Source organism: Camelina sativa, chromosome 8, assembly GCF_030686135.1.
Source record: "Camelina sativa cultivar CO46 ecotype springtype chromosome 8, ASM3068613v1".
Lineage (NCBI taxonomy): Eukaryota > Viridiplantae > Streptophyta > Magnoliopsida > Brassicales > Brassicaceae > Camelina > Camelina sativa.
In genome coordinates this window covers 20,113,724-20,133,745 of record NC_141887.1, presented here as the reverse complement: position 1 = coordinate 20,133,745, position 20,022 = coordinate 20,113,724, and the positions used below count along the sequence as shown (strand labels likewise).

General features: G+C 37.7%; 2 protein-coding genes across 4 annotated transcripts; both read left to right on the top strand.

The window, feature by feature from the left end:
- Positions 1-754: 754 nt before the first annotated feature.
- On the top strand, positions 755-5,562 carry LOC104707341 (ubiquitin carboxyl-terminal hydrolase 10). 3 transcript variants are annotated; one of them, XM_010423669.2, is made up of 13 exons: positions 755-1,111; positions 1,266-1,468; positions 1,567-1,711; positions 1,857-1,916; positions 2,031-2,129; positions 2,329-2,703; positions 2,796-2,936; positions 3,083-3,253; positions 3,389-3,646; positions 3,740-3,894; positions 3,987-4,520; positions 4,614-4,884; positions 5,002-5,562. In XM_010423669.2, the coding sequence occupies exons 3-13, from the start codon at positions 1,598-1,600 to the stop codon at positions 5,161-5,163; spliced, it is 2,340 nt and encodes a 779-aa protein (XP_010421971.2). In that variant the 5' UTR covers positions 755-1,111; positions 1,266-1,468; positions 1,567-1,597; the 3' UTR covers positions 5,164-5,562. The 3 variants fall into 3 exon arrangements, with proteins under 3 accessions (XP_010421971.2, XP_010421969.2, XP_010421970.2); XM_010423667.3 differs by having other exon boundaries at positions 782-1,111; positions 1,271-1,468; XM_010423668.2 differs by having other exon boundaries at positions 782-1,111; positions 1,217-1,468.
- A 748-nt stretch (positions 5,563-6,310) lies between these two features.
- On the top strand, positions 6,311-13,973 carry LOC109125953 (uncharacterized). Its single transcript, XM_087461205.1, has 4 exons — positions 6,311-6,766; positions 6,834-6,983; positions 7,269-8,028; positions 13,333-13,973. The coding sequence occupies exons 1-4, from the start codon at positions 6,311-6,313 to the stop codon at positions 13,971-13,973; spliced, it is 2,007 nt and encodes a 668-aa protein (XP_087317331.1).
- The last annotated feature ends 6,049 nt before the right edge of the window (positions 13,974-20,022 follow it).

The following is a 20,022-nucleotide window of genomic DNA, read 5'->3' as shown; positions in this document are numbered from 1 at the left end:
TCGCACGTGACACCCTCCCAAAAACAGCAATCAATGACTCTTGTTCGATGAACTTAACGATGTATACTATTAGCATTTGGGTTAACTCAACTTTAAATTCGGCATCCCCTTTGGTCGCACAGAAGCTAACTAAAATGGGCGCTTCTCAAGCCTAAGTCTCTTACCAAGCTCTTTAAGCATCAATATAACCTGTTTTTTTTTTTGTACACCAAATTAAAAAGAGCAAAGAACTACTCTTGTAAAGGGCTCACCACTTCCTTTAAACCACGGATGAGTGTAGCGGCTACACGGTAGCTTATCAGTCTCCTTGACTGCCTCTGGTTTGCTTATCATAGTATAAAAATAAAAGGGGAAAGACCAACCCATGAGTCCTGCCATCGAGGAGATACGTCACCGTTCTCACACATGCCATAATCCAACTCTCTACCCATACATAATCCGTTTAAGAGCCATGAAAATTCCCTTTACAACTGGGATTAGTTGTACACAGTGCATGAATCATCTCATGAAACAGTAACCAAACTTAACCAGTCAATTACTACAAAATCATTTTTAAAATCCAAAAAAATAAGTAAAACATTCGGGTTTAGTATTTATTTGCAACCCAACCCAACTAAAAGCCGTATTTTTTTTTTAACAATGATAACCGGACAGAGTTTTGAATCAAATCAAAACTGAACCGAATCACCTAATCACGGTTTAGTGTTTCCAAATTATACAAACCGAATTAATCACGGTTTAGTGTTTCCAAGTTACACGAACCTAAGCACCTAATCACGGTTTATCAAATCCAGGATCGAACCAAACAAAAGACCTTTCTCTGACTCTCTTTCTTATTCTTCTCCTCCAATTTAGGCTTTCCTTCAATTCCTTCCTTCTTCTATTAATCCTCTCCGATTCTCTAAGACTTCGTTTGAAATTGGTGGATCTTGGCATTGATCGCTTCATCTATTGAAAATATGACGATCCCTAATTCCGATTTCGTAATTGAGAACGGAGTCTGTGATATGCCGTTCACTCCTGACGAAGAGAAGCGTATCGTTTCGGAGCTGACTACCGAATCGGATAACAATTTGAAGGAAGAGAACTTATATTTCGTCATCTCTAAAAGGTTGTTCTCCTTACTTAGCTGATGATGATCTAAGTAGTATAACGTTGTGCTTCTTCGTTCAAATCTATATGTAGATTTTTTTTTGTTTTCTGTATCTGTGTTCAGGATCGTCTTGTGAGTGATGCTGAGTCGTGGTGGTTAATGGTTGTGTTAGTGTAGGTGGCATACAAGCTGGCAGAAATATGTTGACCAATCGAGTGGAGAGTCCTTAGAAGCTTCGAGGCCTGGACCGATTGATAACAGCGATATTATCGAAAGTGAGGGCGACATTAAGGATCCACAGCTTCGTAGATTTTTGGTGGAAGGAGAAGACTACGTTTTAGTTCCTCAAGAAGTTTGGAAGAGACTTGTTGATTGGTGAGCTTTTCTTATGTTATTATTTTGCTGCATAACTATTCCATTGATGAAATATGCTTTCACAGGCATAACCTTGGTTTTATTTATATCTCTTTCAGGTATAGTGGGGGTCCTCCAATAGCAAGGAAGATGATCTGTCAAGGATTTTTCAGTAAGAGTTATAGTGTAGAGGTTTACCCACTCTGCCTTATGTTGACAGACGGACGAGATGAAAGTAGAAATGCAATACGGTTGGGAAAACAGGTATAGATGCTCTCCATCACACTACTCAGGCTCTCAGTTTTGCCTCGACCTACTTGTTGTGTTTATGCATATCATAAGAGTCTTTGTGTATTCACTATTAGGCCCTACTTTGGTCACTTTCTTAAAAGGATTGTTTGTGTTACAGGCCTCTGTAAGGGAACTTTATGAGAAGGTTTGTGCTATGACAGGTGTTGCGCAAGAAAAGGTGTGTGTCTGAATTGTTTCTTTTCTGTGTCTTGTTTCTTTATTTTTTCTGATGACATACGCATTGTTTCATATGGAGATGTGTTCTCTAATTTACATTGATATGTATAAACAGGCTCAAATCTGGGATTACTTCGATAAGAGGAAAAACGGACTCTTGAATCCTTCATCTAACAAGAGCCTGGAAGAGTCGAGGCTTCAGATGGACCAAGATGTAAGTATCTAGAGAATTGTCTTGAAGAATCACCTATGTCAACTTGCACTACAATTTTTCTTAACTTGATTTTCGGTCATTGTCTTAGAGGAACTTGTTTGATAATGCATGCCTTTTGAGTCCTTTTATCATTGGAAAACAAACCCTATTTATCTCACTTGCTTTCATTGTTCCACAATGACTGGTGCATCCCATGCAGATTCTTCTTGAAGTTGATGGGTCGTCTTCATCTCAATCTGCTATGAGCTCGGCAGGAAATGAGTTAGCGTTGGTACCTCTGGAACCATCAAGGTCGCGTGTTACAATTGCTGGGGGGCCTACCTTATCAAATGGTCATTCCACCACGTCCAAGTTTAGTCTCTTTCCCAGAATATCTTCAGAAGACGATGGCGGCGATTCTTTGAGTATTCATAGAAAAGGAGAGAAGGGAGGATTAGCAGGATTGAGTAATCTGGGAAATACCTGCTTCATGAATAGCGCTCTTCAGTGTTTGGCTCACACTCCTCCAATTGTTGAATACTTCTTGCAAGATTATAGTGACGACATAAATAGAGATAATCCGTTGGGAATGTGTGTAAGTTCTTGATGCTTAAATATCTTCTCGATTTCCTCTTGTGAAGGTACTCACGTGCTTTCTGAATATAATTCTAACACTTAATTATCCAGGGTGAGCTTGCTATCGCATTTGGTGATTTGTTGAAGAAATTATGGTCATCAGGAAGGAACGCAGTTGCACCACGCACTTTTAAGACAAAATTGGCTAGATTTGCTCCACAGTTTAGTGGTTACAATCAGCACGATTCTCAAGTTAGTAATTTTTCTTTAATATGTGTGATGGTGCATAATTAAGCAAATTTTTTGTTCCTGACATTGTTGTGTTTTTGGCTTCCCTCGCTGCCAGAATATTTCATTTTGTTTTGCTTTGTGTATGATGTATTAAATTTTTGTCTCAGGAACTGCTTGCTTTCTTATTGGATGGGTTGCATGAAGATTTGAACAAGGTAAAACGAAAACCTTACATTGAACTTAAAGATTCTGACAGTCTTCCGGATGATGAAGTTGCTGAAGAGCTTTGGAATTATCATAAGGCCAGAAATGATTCTGTAATAGTTAACGTTTGTCAAGTAAGTATCTCTTACCGTTTTCCTAATCACTTTTTCCATTGAATGTTCATCTGGTTCTTGTTTTCATACAAGTACTACAGGTTTCTTTATTTTATTTTCCTGACCATTTCTTATGATGTATTTAATATATTTTAGGGCCAATACAAGTCAACTCTGGTTTGTCCAGTTTGCGGGAAAATCTCAATCACTTTTGATCCCTTCATGTACTTGTCTGTACCTTTGCCATCAACACTTACGCGACCTATGACAGTTACGGTGTTTTATTGGGATGGAAGTCGTCTTCCGATGCCATACACTGTAACAGTTCCTAAACATGGATCTTGTAGAGATCTCATTACTGCATTAGGTACTGCTTGCTGCTTAGCCGATAATGAGAGCCTTTTACTTGCAGAGGTATGATTTTGCTGGTTCCGTTCTGGTATCAATATATTTCATCCTGTTTTTTGGGGCTGAAATCCCTGACGATTGGTGGAATTGTCCTCTCAGGTATATGATCACAAGATCTTTAGATATTTTGAGAATCACCTGGAGTCACTAAGTGCGATAAAAGATGATGAACATATTGTGGCGTATCGGTTGAATCAAATGCCGAAAGGATCAACAAAAGCAAAACTTGAAATTCTTCATGGAGGGAAGGAAAGGTAAGCATGCTTGGTTTGATTTGTTACACAAGAACTCTTCTTTTTTTCCTTTTAGGTTAAGCTTTATGGATCATAATTATTGGGTTCCACAGGGCTGTTCAGGAGAGTGTTAGAGTCAGAGACGTGAAAGTGTTCGGAACTCCTTTTGTGACTTATGTCAACACAGAACCACTAAGTGGAACTGACATTGATGCAGTAATCTCTGGATTTCTGTCACCTCTGCACAGGGTGCATGCCCCATCTAATATTCAGAACGGAAATGACAACAGCCACTTTGCTGATGCTCCTGATGACGAAACATCCGGAAGTTTATCATCCCCAGATACCGAGAAAGACGAAGCATCTGATCGAGAGTTATCCTTCAGGATATTCTTGACAGATGAACGTGGTTTGAACTTTAAACCACTTAAGTCTGAATCTTCTGTGACCCCTGGTATCATTACAAGAGTTTTAGTCGAGTGGAATGAGGGTGAGCATGAAAAGTATGATTCCAACTACTTGACTGACCTTCCTGAGGTTCATAAAACAAGTTTCTCAGCAAAGAAGACAAGGCAAGAAGCTATATCCCTGTTTTCGTGTTTGGAGGCCTTTTTAGCAGAAGAACCTCTCGGACCGGATGACATGTGGTATAGCTCCTAGCCTAAACATTAAAGTCATATAAATTGATAGGATCATTTGAGGATTTAGCTTTGACCATCTATCTCACCATTATGAACCAGGTTTTGTCCGAGCTGTAAAGAACACAGACAAGCGAACAAAAAGCTAGACCTGTGGAAATTGCCAGATATTCTTGTGTTCCATTTAAAACGGTTCACGTATAGCAGATATCTCAAGAACAAGATTGATACGTTTGTGAATTTTCCAATTCAGGATCTAGACTTGAGGAAGTACGTGAAAAACAATAATGGCCAGTCATATGTATATGAATTATATGCCGTTAGTAATCATTACGGTGGACTTGGTGGTGGTCACTACACAGCCTATGCTAAGGTTGGTGACTTGATCAGCCTCAATATATATTTCGTTTGTTTTTTACTTGTACATATGTATAAATGCATCATAATCTGTATCATCATATCTGATCATATAGTTTCACTGTTCCTGCAGTTGATTGACGACAACAAATGGTATCATTTTGATGACAGTCATGTGTCATCTGTAAATGAATCTGAAATTAAAAACTCAGCTGCATATGTTCTTTTCTACCGAAGAGTAAGAAGTGAAACTGACACGCAAACAGCTGAGATGTCGAGTGATATGGATTTGTGATGCCTAAATTCTCATAATGGTCAAAGCACAACGTTGATGTATTTTCCGCAAAAATGCATTGGTCTTCCTCACTCTTACGTACGGTGAGGACACCTCTATTCTTTCTTGATTTGAAGTTGGCGGTTCGGTGGGAAGGTTCTGTTACAGGATTTATGATGTCATTATGGCAAATCTCTGTGGAAAGGTTGGATTTAGGTTCGGTAGATTGTTTAATTAGTGAGTTTTGTTAGGGGATGGGGTAAGTTTTCGGGTAGTAAATCAAGCGATAAACAGCTTTAGAGAATTGTGAAGTAGCCTTTCTTGTGTAGTTGTGTGTTCAACACCAAATATAATTTTTTGTCCTTCGGAAGTACGCATTGATGTTGAATTGAAGACATCAAAAGAAGTCTTTCTCTTTCACTGTGCTCTTTTAGCTTAAAAAAGTCTGTTTGGAAACATATGAATCGAAATTTTTAACAGTATTTTACAGTAACAATAATCTGTTCCGAATTAAATTAATAAATTATCGTACGTTTACTTTTTATTGTCAATGCACTCGTGAGCGTGCAATATCTTATCTAGTTAGCGTTAGAACAAAAAGACGACCCATGTGATGATGATCATTCAATGCTGATCGTTTAATGCTTTATCAAAGACAAAATAGATATAGTACCAGATTAGGATCCATGCTAAAGCACATGTTGAAATTTATTTTATTTATATTATAATTTTTATATAAAATCTAATTTATGTGGTTGTTTTTTAAAATTGTTGTTAATAAAACATTATGCAATAAAATCATATGTTAAATATGAGGACTTAAATTTTTTTAAGATTTTTTATTATTGTTATGCGGATTACCCTAATTTTTTGAAATTTATCAAATCAATCATAATAAACATTATTTCTGTTATTTTGATATATAGTTGCTAGTAAAATCGAAAATCACTTTTAATATGCAGAAGAGTGATTAATTTTTGAGATTTTATTGCCTATATATGGTTAATTAAATATTCTGTGGAGATTTACAACCCATATAACCTATAACCTATCAAATAATCAAATAATTAATTTTATAACCCATATTATATAGTTTACAAAAAAAAGTTATTATATAGGGGACATCTTTCGTACTATTTACTCAGATAATTTCTCTTAGAAAAACTTTATGGATTCGGAGTTATTTCAAAGTTTTGATGAGGATGTGCAGCTTCTCATATCACATGTTACTCAACAATTATTTCAAGGTCCTGATGGGGATTTGGAGCTCATATCACTCATTGCTCAAATAAATGATCTGGTAAGCTCATCGGTTTTAAATTCGCAGCGGGAATCAGAGCTTATGTCACTCATCACTCTAACAATCTCTGTTTTCAACTCTTTGGATTTGGATCCCAAGCCAAAGCCGCTGATGCAAAAACTCATATCGCTACTCTATGATTACTCTATGAATTCGAGTTCATGTTGGAGGCTTCAGTTTCAACTCAAGTCACTCTTTCGAAAAATCTTTTCTTTGGAGCCGGAACCAGATGTCTCATCTATCGGCAACTATATGGATTCGGAGTCGGAGCTCATATCACTCATTACTCAACTATTGTTTCTCGATTGGGAAAGGGACCTCAAGGCCATATATATTATTAGTTATTACTCAAATATTTTCTTTGGTCAGTTCAATACATTTGAATTGGCAGCCGAAACCGAACTCAGAGCTCATGTCACTCATTACTGAATTAATCTCTGCCTTCAACTCTATTATCGATTTGAATTCCCAGCCGGAGGCGTTGTCGGAGCTCATATTACGATTCTATGCTAACTATATGGAACAACATTCATCTATTGACGTAATGCTCGTGTTAAAGTTCAAGCCACTCGGTCATCAAATCTTGGCTCATGAAGATATCACGTAGACCATCAAGGCTTAACTTATTATTAGATTATTAGGTTTCCTTTTCATAATTAGATTAAGGCTATGGAATATTTACTTATTAAGGTTTAGGTCGATTGTACTAGAGTCTATAAAAGGACTTCTTATGCTAATGAGAATATCAAGCCCCAAGAATTAACCTTAATAGGGTTAAGAGGGAACTAAGCTTTCATATCATTCTTAATATCTCAAGCAATAAAAGAGGTTCATAACATTTTCTTGGTGCATGGCTTGCGATTTTGCTATGAATAATGCTTGTCTGAAGAAAGAGGTAGTCTTTTCTATAGACAAACCAAAGTGGCATGAGCATACTCTTTCTCTGTTTCCAAGACAAGCTTTCTTAACTTGTAACCTCTGCGGCATGGCTGATGCAAGATCTCCTATCTATATGTGTCCTCCTTGTGACTTCGTCCTCCATCAAAAGTGCATAAATATACCACGAGTAATAAGGATATCACGTCATTACCATCGTATCTCTTTTACCTATTGTTTTGAAAAAGGAGATTTTTTTTGTGGTGTTTGTCGCAGAAATATCGACAATAATTATGGGGGTTACTCTTGTATCAAGAAAGGTTGTTTGTATGCGGTTCATTCAAGATGTGCTACACAGAAAAATGTGTGGGATGGTAAAGAACTTGAGGGAGAGCCAGAAGAAGACACTGAAGAAGTTGAGCCGTTTGTGAGGATTAGCGATGGAATTATTCAGCATTTCAGCCATCAACATCATCATCTAAGGATCGATGAGAACACATCCAGAGATTATGATGAGAACAGGGGGTGTCAAGCATGCATCACACCAATTTATTTTGGTAACTTCTACTCATGCATGCAATGTGATTTCATTCTCCATGAAGAATGTGCAAATCTTTCTCGCAAAATAAATCACCCTACACATCCACATCCGCTCACTCTAGGATATGATAGTGTTGATCAGGACTTTACGACTCTATGTGCAGCGTGTCCCCATTATATGTTCTGAATATTTCTTATCTTATTAAGAATGAGTTTATACACATATATATAGTACAAGGAAAGTCTAGGGTTTAATAATATTTACAAGTAGATCCCTAAGTTCTATTGATATGTAGTTATCGCCTATACGCCCTCAAGATGGAGGGAGCTTGATCACGCTAATCTTGAAACAGGCTTCCTGGAACCTTGCGCGTGGTAGAGGTTTGGTAAGGGTATCAGCCAATTGGTCATGAGTAGAAACATGGGAAACACGGAGCTTGTTGGATTGTATTTGTGTGCGTACAAAATGGTAGTCTAGAGCGATGTGTTTCATTCTGGAATGAAAGACCGGATTTGCACAGAGATATGTAGCCCCAACATTATCACAATAGATGACAGGAGCAGATGGGAGGTTCAAGCGTAATTCAGAGTACAGGGAACACAACCACCGAAGTTCTGCAGCAGTGTTAGCAACCGCTCTATACTTAGCTTCAGTCGAGGATCGAGCAACACCAGACTGCTTTTTGGAGGACCAAGAGATGGGGTTGCGACCAAGGTAAATAACATAGCCATTGGTAGAGACATAATCATTAGTGTCACCCGCCCAATCCTCATCAGAAAAGCCATGAAGTTTAAGAGGAGACGTCGAGAAACAATGGAGAGAATTAGGAGAGGAGGCATGAAGATAGATACCATGAGTCGTAGTGCCAGCAAGATATCGAAGAACTCTTTTTGTGGCTTGCCAATGATCCTGCGTCTGGCGATGCATGAACTGAGAGAGGTGACTAATGGCGTAGGAGATATCAGGGCGAGTGAACGAAAGGTACTGAAGACTGCCCATAACAGATCGGTATTTAGATGGATCATCAAGGGGAGTAGGCCTGGGCGTTCGGATATCAGATCGGATTCAGTTCGGATTTTTTGGATTTTGGATTTTTTGGATATTGACTCTAACATCCATTCGGGTATTTATAAAATTCGGATCGGTTTCGGTTCGAATAATTCGGATTTCGGATCGGTTAGGATATGATTGTCGATAACCAAAATTAAACCAAAAGTTATTGGACAATGTTTTATTCGAATACCTTTTAATCTTATTGTACCCAAATAACCATACTAATGGAGTATTAAAACAAAATAAAAAAGATAAGAAATTAAGTAAATGACAAAGTTCTCATAAAACCATACAAATACATAAAACATATGAGGCATATCTATCGGAATATCAAACTATTTCTTATATGTTCGGTTATATTCGGATATCTATTGCATAATATCCAATATAATGAAAGCAAAAAACCAATCGGTTATTTCCTTAATATCGGTTTGGTTTTAATCCGCTTATTTCGGTTTGGATTTTTGGATTCGGGTTTTATGCCCAGGCCTAAAGGGGAGCACCACTTGTGAGGGTTAGTTTTGGTGTTGTAGGTAAAGGTGTAGAGACAGGTTTGGCGTCGGACATGTTGGTCTTGAGCAGGAGGTCATTGATGTATTTTCATTGCATGAGATGCATACCACGTTTGGACCGAGAGACTTCTATGCCAAGAAAGTAATGAAGATCAACAGGATCCTTGATGGAGAAACGATCAGCAAAGGCAGTGAGTACAACATCAACGGTGCGTGAGTGACTTCCAGTGACGATGATATCATCAACGTAGACAAGGACATATGTGAGGTGAGACCCGAAGCCATGAATAAACAGGGACGCATCTGCAAGAGAGTTAGTAAAACCAGAGTCAAGGAGATGTTGTTTAAGAGCCATATACCACGCACGAGGAGCTTTCTTAAGACCATATATAGGCTTGCATAATCGGCAGACGTAGTGTGGTCGATCCTTGTCAATAAATCCCGGCAGTTGAGACATGTAGACCTCTTCAGTGAGATCCCCTTGAAGAAACGCATTGTTGACATCTAGCTGTTTTATTACCCAGTTCTTCTTCACTGCAACATCAAGAACAGCCCAGATAGTTGTAGACTTGATCACATGACTAAAAGTGTCAGCTTAGTCTTGCCATATTGTTGATGAAATCCTTTAGCAACTAAGCGTGCCTTTAACCGATCAAGAGAACCATCAGAAAAATTTTGTAGTGAATACCCACTTACAACCGACGATATTCTGTTTGACATCAGGAGGCACCAGATACCATGTGTAATTGCCCATTACAGCGTCGTATTCCACTGAACATGCCCTTCCCCAAAACGGATCCTTGAGAGCTTGAACTATTGTTTTTGGTTCCGGGGATAAAGAGTTGCGAGTTGTGGCAAGGAAACCAAATTTCGGGTTGGGTTTGGTAATATTATTTTTGGAACGAGTTTTCATTTTTTGGTGATTTTGTGGTGGTTCGACATGTTGTATTTGGCTCTGTGGTCGGGTGGAAACGGCTTGGCGGGGAGGGGGGGGGGGTTTGTGATGGTTGGGTCTGAGTTGTGGGTTGCAACTCATTTTGTGGTCGAGCAGTGGGCTCAAGAGGACGAGGGTGAGTCTGAGTTGTGAGATTCAACTCATTTTCATGAGGAGCAGTAGGCTCCGAAGATATTGAGGGAGAAGAAGAAGACGGAGAGGAGGAGGAGGTGATAAAGATAGAAGACGATACCTGAGGGTGAGGAGATGATCGCGGGTGAGGATCTGTGGTGGGGGGTCCAAACTCGTTGTCGGCGAGGAGGTTGTCGGAGACGGGTGAACCAAAGGCGGAGAAGATGACTCAAGAGGCCTAGTAGTTGGACCTTGTCGAGCTTGAGATTGATCTTGGGCCTGAGGAGTAGGTAATGGGCCTAAAGAATTGTCCATATGTTTATCACGGCGTTGATACGTGAACAATATTGGAGGTCGCGAAGTACCAGCAACGTCATCCGTCGTTAATGTCGTCGGTGACAGTGGAGATGGTGGTGAAATCACTGGCGACGACGACACCGGAGGTAAGGAAGGAAGCCACAACAAGGGTAGTGAGCTCCGAGTTGATGTTGTCTCATCAGTGTGTGACGACATTGATTGACAAAACGGGAGTGTGTGTCCCACAAATTGGACGTGACGAGAGGTATAGATGCGACCTGACAGAATGTGAAGACAGTAGTATGTACTCTGCGTGAGTGAGTAACCAAGGAAGACACAACCAAAAGATCGAGCATCGAGTTTATGAGTTGTATAGGGTCTTAGCTATGGGAAACATAAACAACCAAAGACCCGAAGCTTCTCATAGTTGGGAGATGTCTGAAAGAGTTTCTGAAATGGTGATTGGTTGCCAAGAACAGGGGTGGGCATCCTGTTTATAAGATATACCGCGGTGGCAAACGCATATGGCCAGTGGACTGTAGGTAAGTTTGCCGTCGACATGAGTGTGAGACTGGTCTCCATAATGTGGCGATGTGAGATGAGTGACACCATGAGTAGAAAGGATTCACCCCCATTGTTAGAAAACAATGTCCCAATCCGTGTTTGAAATCGATTTTCAACGAGGGACTTGAAGGTAGAGAACACAGGTTTGACATCAGATTTGCGTTGGAGAGGATACAACCATGTGTATCGAGTGTAGTGGTCAACAAGAACAAGATAATATTTGTAGTTTTGAGTAGAGAGAATGGGAGAGGTCCAAACGTCGGAGAAAACATATTCAAGAGGGTGTGTGGAGATGATAGAAGATTGTGTAAAAGGTAATTTGTGACTTTTATTAATAAAACAATCCGAGCAAGATAAATGTTTGGAAGTAGAAGAAGCAACAGGAAGAGAAAAAGTAGAAATAATAGTGTTTAGAATTGGGGGAGAGGGGTGACCCAATCGTGAATGCCACGAGAGGAGACTTGTTCTTGGACCAGATGAAGATAACATGGCCATAGCCATCGGTTGTGTCAGCGACCACACATACAGTTCATTTTCAGTGTTGCCTTGGAGTAATGGGACTCCCGTAGTCAGATCTTTCACCTGAAAGAAGGTAGGAAAGAAATGAACAGACACTTGGTTAGCGTTACAAAGACGATACACAGAGATAAGATTCCGATGTTTATCAGGAACGCATAAGACTTTATCCAACTTTAAAGATCAAGCTTGAGTGGGAAGAAGCATGGAACCAGTATGAGTAATATGCATAGTAGAACCATCAGCGATGGTCAGGTCTTCACCACCATTGTAGGATTGGTGCAAGGAGAGATTGTTGAGGTCTGAAGTGATATGATGGGTGACACCAGAGTCGACAACAACAACCACATTGGCGCAGGGTTTCCAACGCGTGAACGGACTGGAGTTGCTCGAGGAACCAGACTTCATGGAGAGAAGTTGAGGACAACGTCGAGCGCTATGTCCTTGTGTGTGGCACAGTTGACACTTGCCCAAGTACGGTCTTGAAGACCGATTGTTGGTGTTGTTATTGTTGCTGGTGTAGGACTGCCAGTTGGGGGTTGTTGTTGTTGTTGGAGAAGCATTGTGGTTGAGATCGAAAGCGGTTGTTGTTGTTCGTGTTGTTGAAGTTGTTGTTTGGACGGTGTTGAACGATATTCGCAGACACAGGAAATGGAGTTGGAGTGGCAGCGATAGTCGGGGAAGAGACCTTACTCTCGATCTGGTCAACAACAGGTTTGAAGTCTTCCGGAAGACCTTCAAGGATCTTTTCAATTTGATCCTCATGATCCATAGGTTTACCAAGAGCAGCTAGTTCATCAAAACATATAACAAGGCCACGAACATATTCATCAATGGTTTTATTGCCCTTGGTCCATACCTTGAGTTGAGTGCGGATACCTTGTACATGGCCACAACTTGGTTTGGCAAAGGTAGAAGCAAGTGTTTCCCAGACTGCAACAGCAGTGGTGGCACGTGAGACCAAATGTTGAACAGAGGGAGACATAGCGCCAAGCAAAGCGCTAAATAGGAGACGATCTTGGCAATTCCAGACGGTGAAATCTGGATTTGGGACGGTGATAGTGCCAGTTGTGACTGGCGGCACAGTAGTAGATCCATCAAGGTATCCAACAAGTTCATAACCATCAACCAAAGCGTGGATCTGAAGACTCCACATCAAGTAGTTGGTATCGTTGAGTTTAGTGACATTGCTAGTGTTGACAATGAAGAGTGGAGTGGTTCAGTTCGTGATGACTTCACCTGTCGAGGGAGAGACATGATCAGAGGTAGACATGGTGGTGACGTTGTGTTTAGAAAAGTTTTAGGGTTATTTTGATCGTTTGCACTGATACCATATATGTTATGAATATTTCTTATCTTATTAAGAATGAGTTATAAACATATATATAGTACAAGGAAAGTCTAGGGTTTAATAATATTTACAAGTAGATCCCTAGGTTCTATTGATATGTACTTATCGCCTATACCCATTTGCGCATGACTGGATTCTTCTATGGGTGTAGTAACAAAGGAAGCACTTTCAACCTGCACGTCAAGTGTGCCACAGTTTCCGAGCCGTTAGTTCATGAAAGTCACAAGCATCCTTTATTTCTAACATCCAAACCAAAAGAGGAGCAAAGAATATGTTCGGTCTGCAAAGAAAAGCAAATAAATTTTTATTCGACAAATGAAACATTCAATTGCTTTGAGTGTGACTTTGCATTTTGTTTTGGATGTGCTACATTGCCTCAAAAGGTGAGGTATACGCATGATGAGCCTGTGCTGACTCTTTCTTATGGGCAGGAAATAAGTACAATGAAGAACTGGTGTGAAGTTTGCGAGGGAAAAATATATCCGGGGCAACGGTTTTACGTGTGTGATGAGTACTGTTGTGTTACCCTACACGTCGAATGTCTGCTTGGGCGGGACTTATACATGAAGCCTGGTTCATCTTGGAGGGTTTTAGAGGAACATGTCAGCATAGTACCCAACAATCATCATATGACTCGTCCTTTTTGTTTCTTTTGCAAAAAGCGCTGTCCACACAAGATAGTTTTGCAGATGTCTGGATCAGGATCAATATTTTGTTCCATAGTTTGTAGAGAAGGTTCACGCAAGAGAGAATGAGATGTATGCTGATAGACCGGTTGTAAGATATTTTATTAAATTCGCTGTATGTGTATTGATTTCTACATAAATCTTAGAAAGAAGTATGTTGCTTAGCGTCACTATTATTGATTCTTGAACTAGTTTCAGTTTTCTTGATTGATCTTAAAGTCTCGAGCACATTGATCAGGAAGCAAGATACTTGGTTGAGCAAAACCCTCATTATGTTTATATGTTCCTCAAGCCCTCTCCTTTCAGTCTATATATGGAGCTTTCGCTCTCGGTTTATTCATATTGGGTATGTTTCTTTGCTGTTCTTGATCCTTGTCAAGGACATCGTTGCTTTTGACATGGATGTTTATACAATTTGTAGATATTAGAATTCTAACTGTGCAACTTTTTTATTTGTATTTTATAATTTCATTGTTTATTTGTCCTGATTATCCTTTCTCGCATTCATTTTTGAGATCATATTCCTGTATTTCTGTTTGTTTATAGACTAACGTTCCGGTATGAAACAAGTAACTAATTATCAAACATGTTGACATAAATACTATATTCATTCCAGTTTTTTTAATTCCTTGTTTAGTTGGAATCGAGTTATAAAAAAGATTAAAGCTTAATTAAATTGAGATAATTAAGAATAGTTTTATAGAGGTCGGAAAATAACATTTTTTTTTAACAAATTAGTAAGCTCATTTAGGGTAAACATGAAATATGAAAATACTTATACATGTATCTAGACAACATCTACAATTAATTCTCTACCATCCATATAACCATAGACAATTAAAATAACTTATCTTTTTATTATAAAATCTAAAATATTCAAATAAGTTTCTACCATTAATATAATAGATATTTAGAAAAAAAAATTTGGATTTAAGATTATGATTACTCTCAATCATCTTTTTTTAACAGTTTTCAGTTGTATTGACTCATCATATCATATATAAAATGAACAAATTCTAGATTTTTTTTCTGCATTTATCGTGATTCAGATTTCCAAAAATGTACATGTATAACCAAAACAATCCAAAAAATTATGTTCAGCCTCATACATCTGTTAAAACTTTTAGACAACGGTTTAGACTTTAGACTCATATTATAGATAAAACCAAAATGAATCTAATGGTCAAGTTAGTGACATAAAACAAGCGCTTTGGGTAGTAACCCACCAGGTATTTTTATCTTTTACTATTTATTTTTCTTTCTAGTTTCTTTTGAATCTGTTTGACATTTTTTTTTGGATTAGTTTTAACATTGAGACGGTTTGAAGCGAGTCTGTGGGAGGGTGTCATATGTCTACTAATCTTGTTTACTTTGGTTGTTTTTCTTTTGTTGCTTTCTTTTGAGTCAGTCAATTTGTTTTATCGAGTCAAAAGTGTGTTTTATTGAGTCAAATTGCTAATTGAGAACTATGAGCTTTACTTAGGGAATTGCACCATTCTTGATTCATTGCCTTGAGACTATTTCGCATTGTTTAAGGATGACTTGGAAGTTTAGAAAAAAAATCATGACTTGATCACTTCTTATAATTCCTGTCACTTTGAAATTTGGATGATTTAAGCTTGACCTTATTTATTTGGACTTAATATGGACTTATATATCTCACTGAGAAGATTGGTAATCAAGTAATGGATCATACATTCAGAGTTTACTACACATTAGTTTTACCATTCTTAGTAAACTCTGAATGGCTAGACTCATTTTTAGTCTAGTACCACACCTTTAACCATATCCATGCTTCATACCACTTGCATTCTTATGTCATCATCATCATGTGCATTCATGTGCAAAAACTACGGAGTATAAATACCGACATAACTTTCCTCTAGTTAGGATTGTGGTTGTAGTTTATTTGGGTGGTTGATATTGAGTTGTGGTTGTATAGTTATGTTGATAAGCATGTATCGAGCTTTCATGATCAGTTCTTTTGATGCAGTTTTAGTGAGACGAGAACCGGTTCCACTCCCTCATTCTAAAAAAAAAAAACAAAAAAAAACAGAAAATAGGAAAGGAGAAATAATGGAACCTGAAAAGTCAATGTAGTATTGGTTATAAAAGCATTTAAGACACTTATATTTTGTTAGGGATTTTGCATTAGTTGGTTTGATAGAGTTAGAGGGAAGTTGTGTACCTCCAAGTTGGTCTGTGTCTCATTGTGATTTTGCATAATAACATGCATCCTTTTTCGTTACTGGAAACCTTTAAACACTTGAGCCACCCTGAAATTGCCCTACAACCTAGACCATAGCGTGTTCGATATCCCCTTTGTGAGAGTGCACACATTTACTAATGAATGTTAAAAGGTTAAGTTATATGACTCTGTAAAGCTTTGTGTTCTTGGGATTTAATGAAGTTGTTATGGTCATGGCGAAGTACGATTTAGTACGGTTTGATATGAGCTTTGTGGTAGTGGTTTCCAGGCAATTGTTTGAGAGCATGACCCCAGAAGGATATGTGAGTTCTCACGTTTTCAAACCTCTTTCTTTGGCAAAGATTTTGTTTTGGTTGAGGATAAACAAAGATCTAAGTCAGGGGGAGTTGATGTATTATGTTTTTGGTGTCTTTTTTCCTTCATTTAGTATTTGTTTTGAGTCATTTGTCGCATCTTTGTCCCCGTTTTGTGTCTTTTTGGTCTTTTCTTCAGTTGTGATTAGGTGTGGAGACGATGTGCTAGATTTGGAGTCTTTTGGTTGGATTCAAGCTTAACCGGAATAAAGAAGCAGGACATGACTTCTGGACATCTTCAAGTTGAACTGAATCATGAAGTCTAGACAAGTTTGGAGAAGTCTAGAGTGGTCTGGTGAAGTCTGTAGACAAGTATGGGAAAGTCTAGAGAAGTCTGATGAAGTTTGTAGACAAGTTTAGAGAAGTCTGGTGAAGTTTATGGACAAGTATGCTGAAGTCTAGAGAATTCTGGAGAAGTCTCGTGAAGTTTGTAGACAAGTCTGGTGAAGTCTGTAGACAAATCTGCTAAAATCTAGAGAACTCTAATGAAGTCTATTGTCGTCCTCCCTATGCTCCAGACACTTATTTCATTTTCCTAAATTTTTCTATTTTCACTTTTATTTTAATAAGGGTTTAAATATCCCAAAGACCTAATGAGCAACACATTCTATTTTTTTTTGAGATTTTTGCACCTTGAGACTTTTGTAAGCCATTTTTGGAGATAAGAGATCCATCATCTTTCACAATTTGGAGAAGATTTCTAAACTCTTTTCTCATTTTATTTCATCAATTTAATTATGTCTTCTTCATCTCTTTGTGTTGTTGCTTTCAATATGTGTGAGTAGTCACCAAATTGAGTTTTAGGGTTCTAAGTAGGGGATCAAATGATTTAATGATTTAATTGTTGCTTACGTATTCTATTTTCTTTGTGGTTCTTTAATTCATATGCTCTTAATGATAAAATAGGACTGATCACCTTGTTCTAGATTCTAGGTTTTTCTATGCATCAAAAGTGTTCGATAGAATGCCAGAACCAATATGAATTGAGCAATATTTCTCTAACATGCAAAAGTTGATGTTAGTAGATATTGTGAACTTAGTAAACTTGTTTGATAATGAAAATTTGATTAGGAGATTACAAATGAAAATTTAGTGATTAATACCTTGAAAGATGGTTAGTCAAATCTTGTGTTCATGTTCTAGAACGGTTGTTAACTATTGAATTTTTTTGTTTCATTTTCCCATCGATTATTGATCTCTGAAATACTCTATAGCCTAATGTTTTAATCTCATATGTCAATTGTTTAATTTCTTGCATTTTTATTTACAATTTCTGAAACCAAACAACAAACATTTGTTCGCTTTAGCTATTTATAAGTCTTGCAAATCTTTAGTGTACCATTGGTCCTTGTGGATTTGAACCTTGCATATACTGCCTCACGGTTAAGTGTATAGGGTAATTACTTTAGCAAACATGATTTATAGTTTGTTTTTGGTTAATATTTGGTTTATTTATGTTTGGTTTTGATTTTATACTACAATGCTGGTTCAGAAAGTTTTGCTTCAGATCTTTCTGTCCTATTTTCCACATATGGTTTACATTTATTCAGTTATACTAAGCACAAATGGCTCTTCATCTTTGGTAATTGTTTGCACAAATATTCAATTTTTTGTATTGACATTTTTGTTAGAATATAAGTTATTGTTATATATATGTAGTAAACCTAATTAGGTTAACAAAAGAAAGATTGAAGTTGAAACAGATTTTTACTTCTTATCTATTTGCTCATTTACTATTGTACATAAATTTATTCTTATCTATTTTCTCCAAAAATACAATGATTAGATTTATTTTCCAAAAAATACCACAAAACGAAAACTAAATATTCAACATAAAAAACTAAAAACTATATCATAAACACTAAGACCAATCCTCTAAAAACTATGCTCTAAATCTTAAATATTTATCCCAACCCTAAAAAAGTATATTCCAAACCCCTGAAATCAATTTTTATGTTTATAAGGCAAAACTTATTTGAAAAAAGAATAATAAAAAAAAATACGTGGGGTAAAATAATAAACCAAAACCTTTAATATGTGAACAAAAAAAAACCTATATAGTAAAATTTTATATCCTTTCTGTAACATCCGCGAACCGGAATCCCGGTTTAGGGATTGCATCGGTCGATGCACTATGTGTATCGGTCGATGCAAGGTCGTTTCTGGGCGCGCGAGTTTAAGCAAAACGCTGCGTTTTGGGTTAGGGAAAAACCCTTAAACTCGAGTTTCGTCTCATTAGGCGTGTTGAGCCGTTTTTGAGAGAAAAGAGAAGAGAGAAAAGGTTCTTGAGTATTCTTGAGTATTTTGGGAGATTTGAGACTGTTCCTGTAGAGATCTATAGTTGGGATCGTTGTAGGAGCTTCTTGGAAGTGTCTTCTTGCTTGTTTGAGGTTCAGATTCTTCTTGACAAAGGTAAGTGCATGACCATGGCTAATCTAAGCTGGAGATATCTTTGATTTGCTTGTTATGTGTTGTTAGGCTTGTTAGATTTATATTTGGGATTTTGGGAAGTTTTCTTGCGGCTTGGGATCGAGTTTTGTGGTTGTAGGAACGAAGATCCGGTGAGAAGCTTTGGGAGAAAACGATGCTCGGCATTGCATCGGTCGATGCAAACGCGAGGACGATGCATAAAATCTAGGGTTTTCGTGCTATGTCGAGCATGCGTCGATCGATGCAATGGGAGCATCGGTCGATGCAAGTTAACTTTGCATCGGTCGATTCAGATCTTGCGTAGGTCGACACAACCCTCAACTGGTGTCGGTCGATGCTGAGTCCTGGTTTGTTATTGTTGATTATTGGTTGTTTATTGATGGTTAGAGATGTCTCTATTGCTTGTGTGTATAGCCCAGTAGATGGGAGGATCGCCTTACTGAGTGTTTATAAAATACTCATGCATTGCAATTTGTGGTTGTGGTGCAAGTAAAGGCAAAGTGTGATCGTGGAATCAAGGCAATGAAGAGGAGAATGTTCTAGGGACTCGATTGGTTGCTATCTGGCATTGCTAGATTGCTAGAGTTGAGTCATTAGAAAAATTTCTAGGTTGCTGGTTCTATGTTCCTTGTTGGTTGGATATTGGATATTGTTATGTTTAATTATTGGATTATAATTGCTTATTTATTGGATATTGATATTGGTTATTTCTGCTGTTGTTTGTGATTGTGGTTAGGTCGCTAGTGGGTATGGGACCACTAGCTGTAGATTATTTATTATTATTATTATTTATTATTTAAAAAAAAAACAGGTCGGGTCGTTTCACTTTCAAAAGTAACATCACTTTTAGAAAGAGAAAAAATACTACATACAAAGTTAGAAAAAAAAAAGATTTCAAAACTTAAATCCTTAGGATTGTTTGAGAAGGGTTCTTATCTTTGTGATCTTTTTGATGATAAAGACTTGAAATATTGTATTTACAAAACTATAAAATCCTCAGAATTGTTTGAGAAGGGTTCTTATTTTAGTTTTGTTAATACAATATTTCAAGTCTTATCATCAAAAAGATCAAAAAAATAAGAACCCTACACATCAATGATCCTTTAACATTAAAATATGATATAAA

Excerpts from the sequence above, each read along its gene's own strand:
- LOC109125953 (XM_087461205.1), top strand. The coding sequence starts at position 6,311 with ATGGATTCGGAGTTATTTCAAAGTTTTGATGAGGATGTGCAGCTTCTC. Across the intron at positions 6,767-6,833 it reads ATTGGGAAAGGGACCTCAAG|CCGAAACCGAACTCAGAGCT; the intron begins GCCATATATATT and ends TTGAATTGGCAG. Across the intron at positions 8,029-13,332 it reads GACTCTATGTGCAGCGTGTC|CCCATTTGCGCATGACTGGA; the intron begins CCCATTATATGT and ends TTATCGCCTATA.
- LOC104707341 (XM_010423667.3), top strand. The coding sequence starts at position 960 with ATGACGATCCCTAATTCCGATTTCGTAATTGAGAACGGAGTCTGTGAT. Across the intron at positions 1,112-1,270 it reads TATTTCGTCATCTCTAAAAG|GTGGCATACAAGCTGGCAGA; the intron begins GTTGTTCTCCTT and ends GTGTTAGTGTAG. Across the intron at positions 2,937-3,082 it reads ACAATCAGCACGATTCTCAA|GAACTGCTTGCTTTCTTATT; the intron begins GTTAGTAATTTT and ends TTTTTGTCTCAG.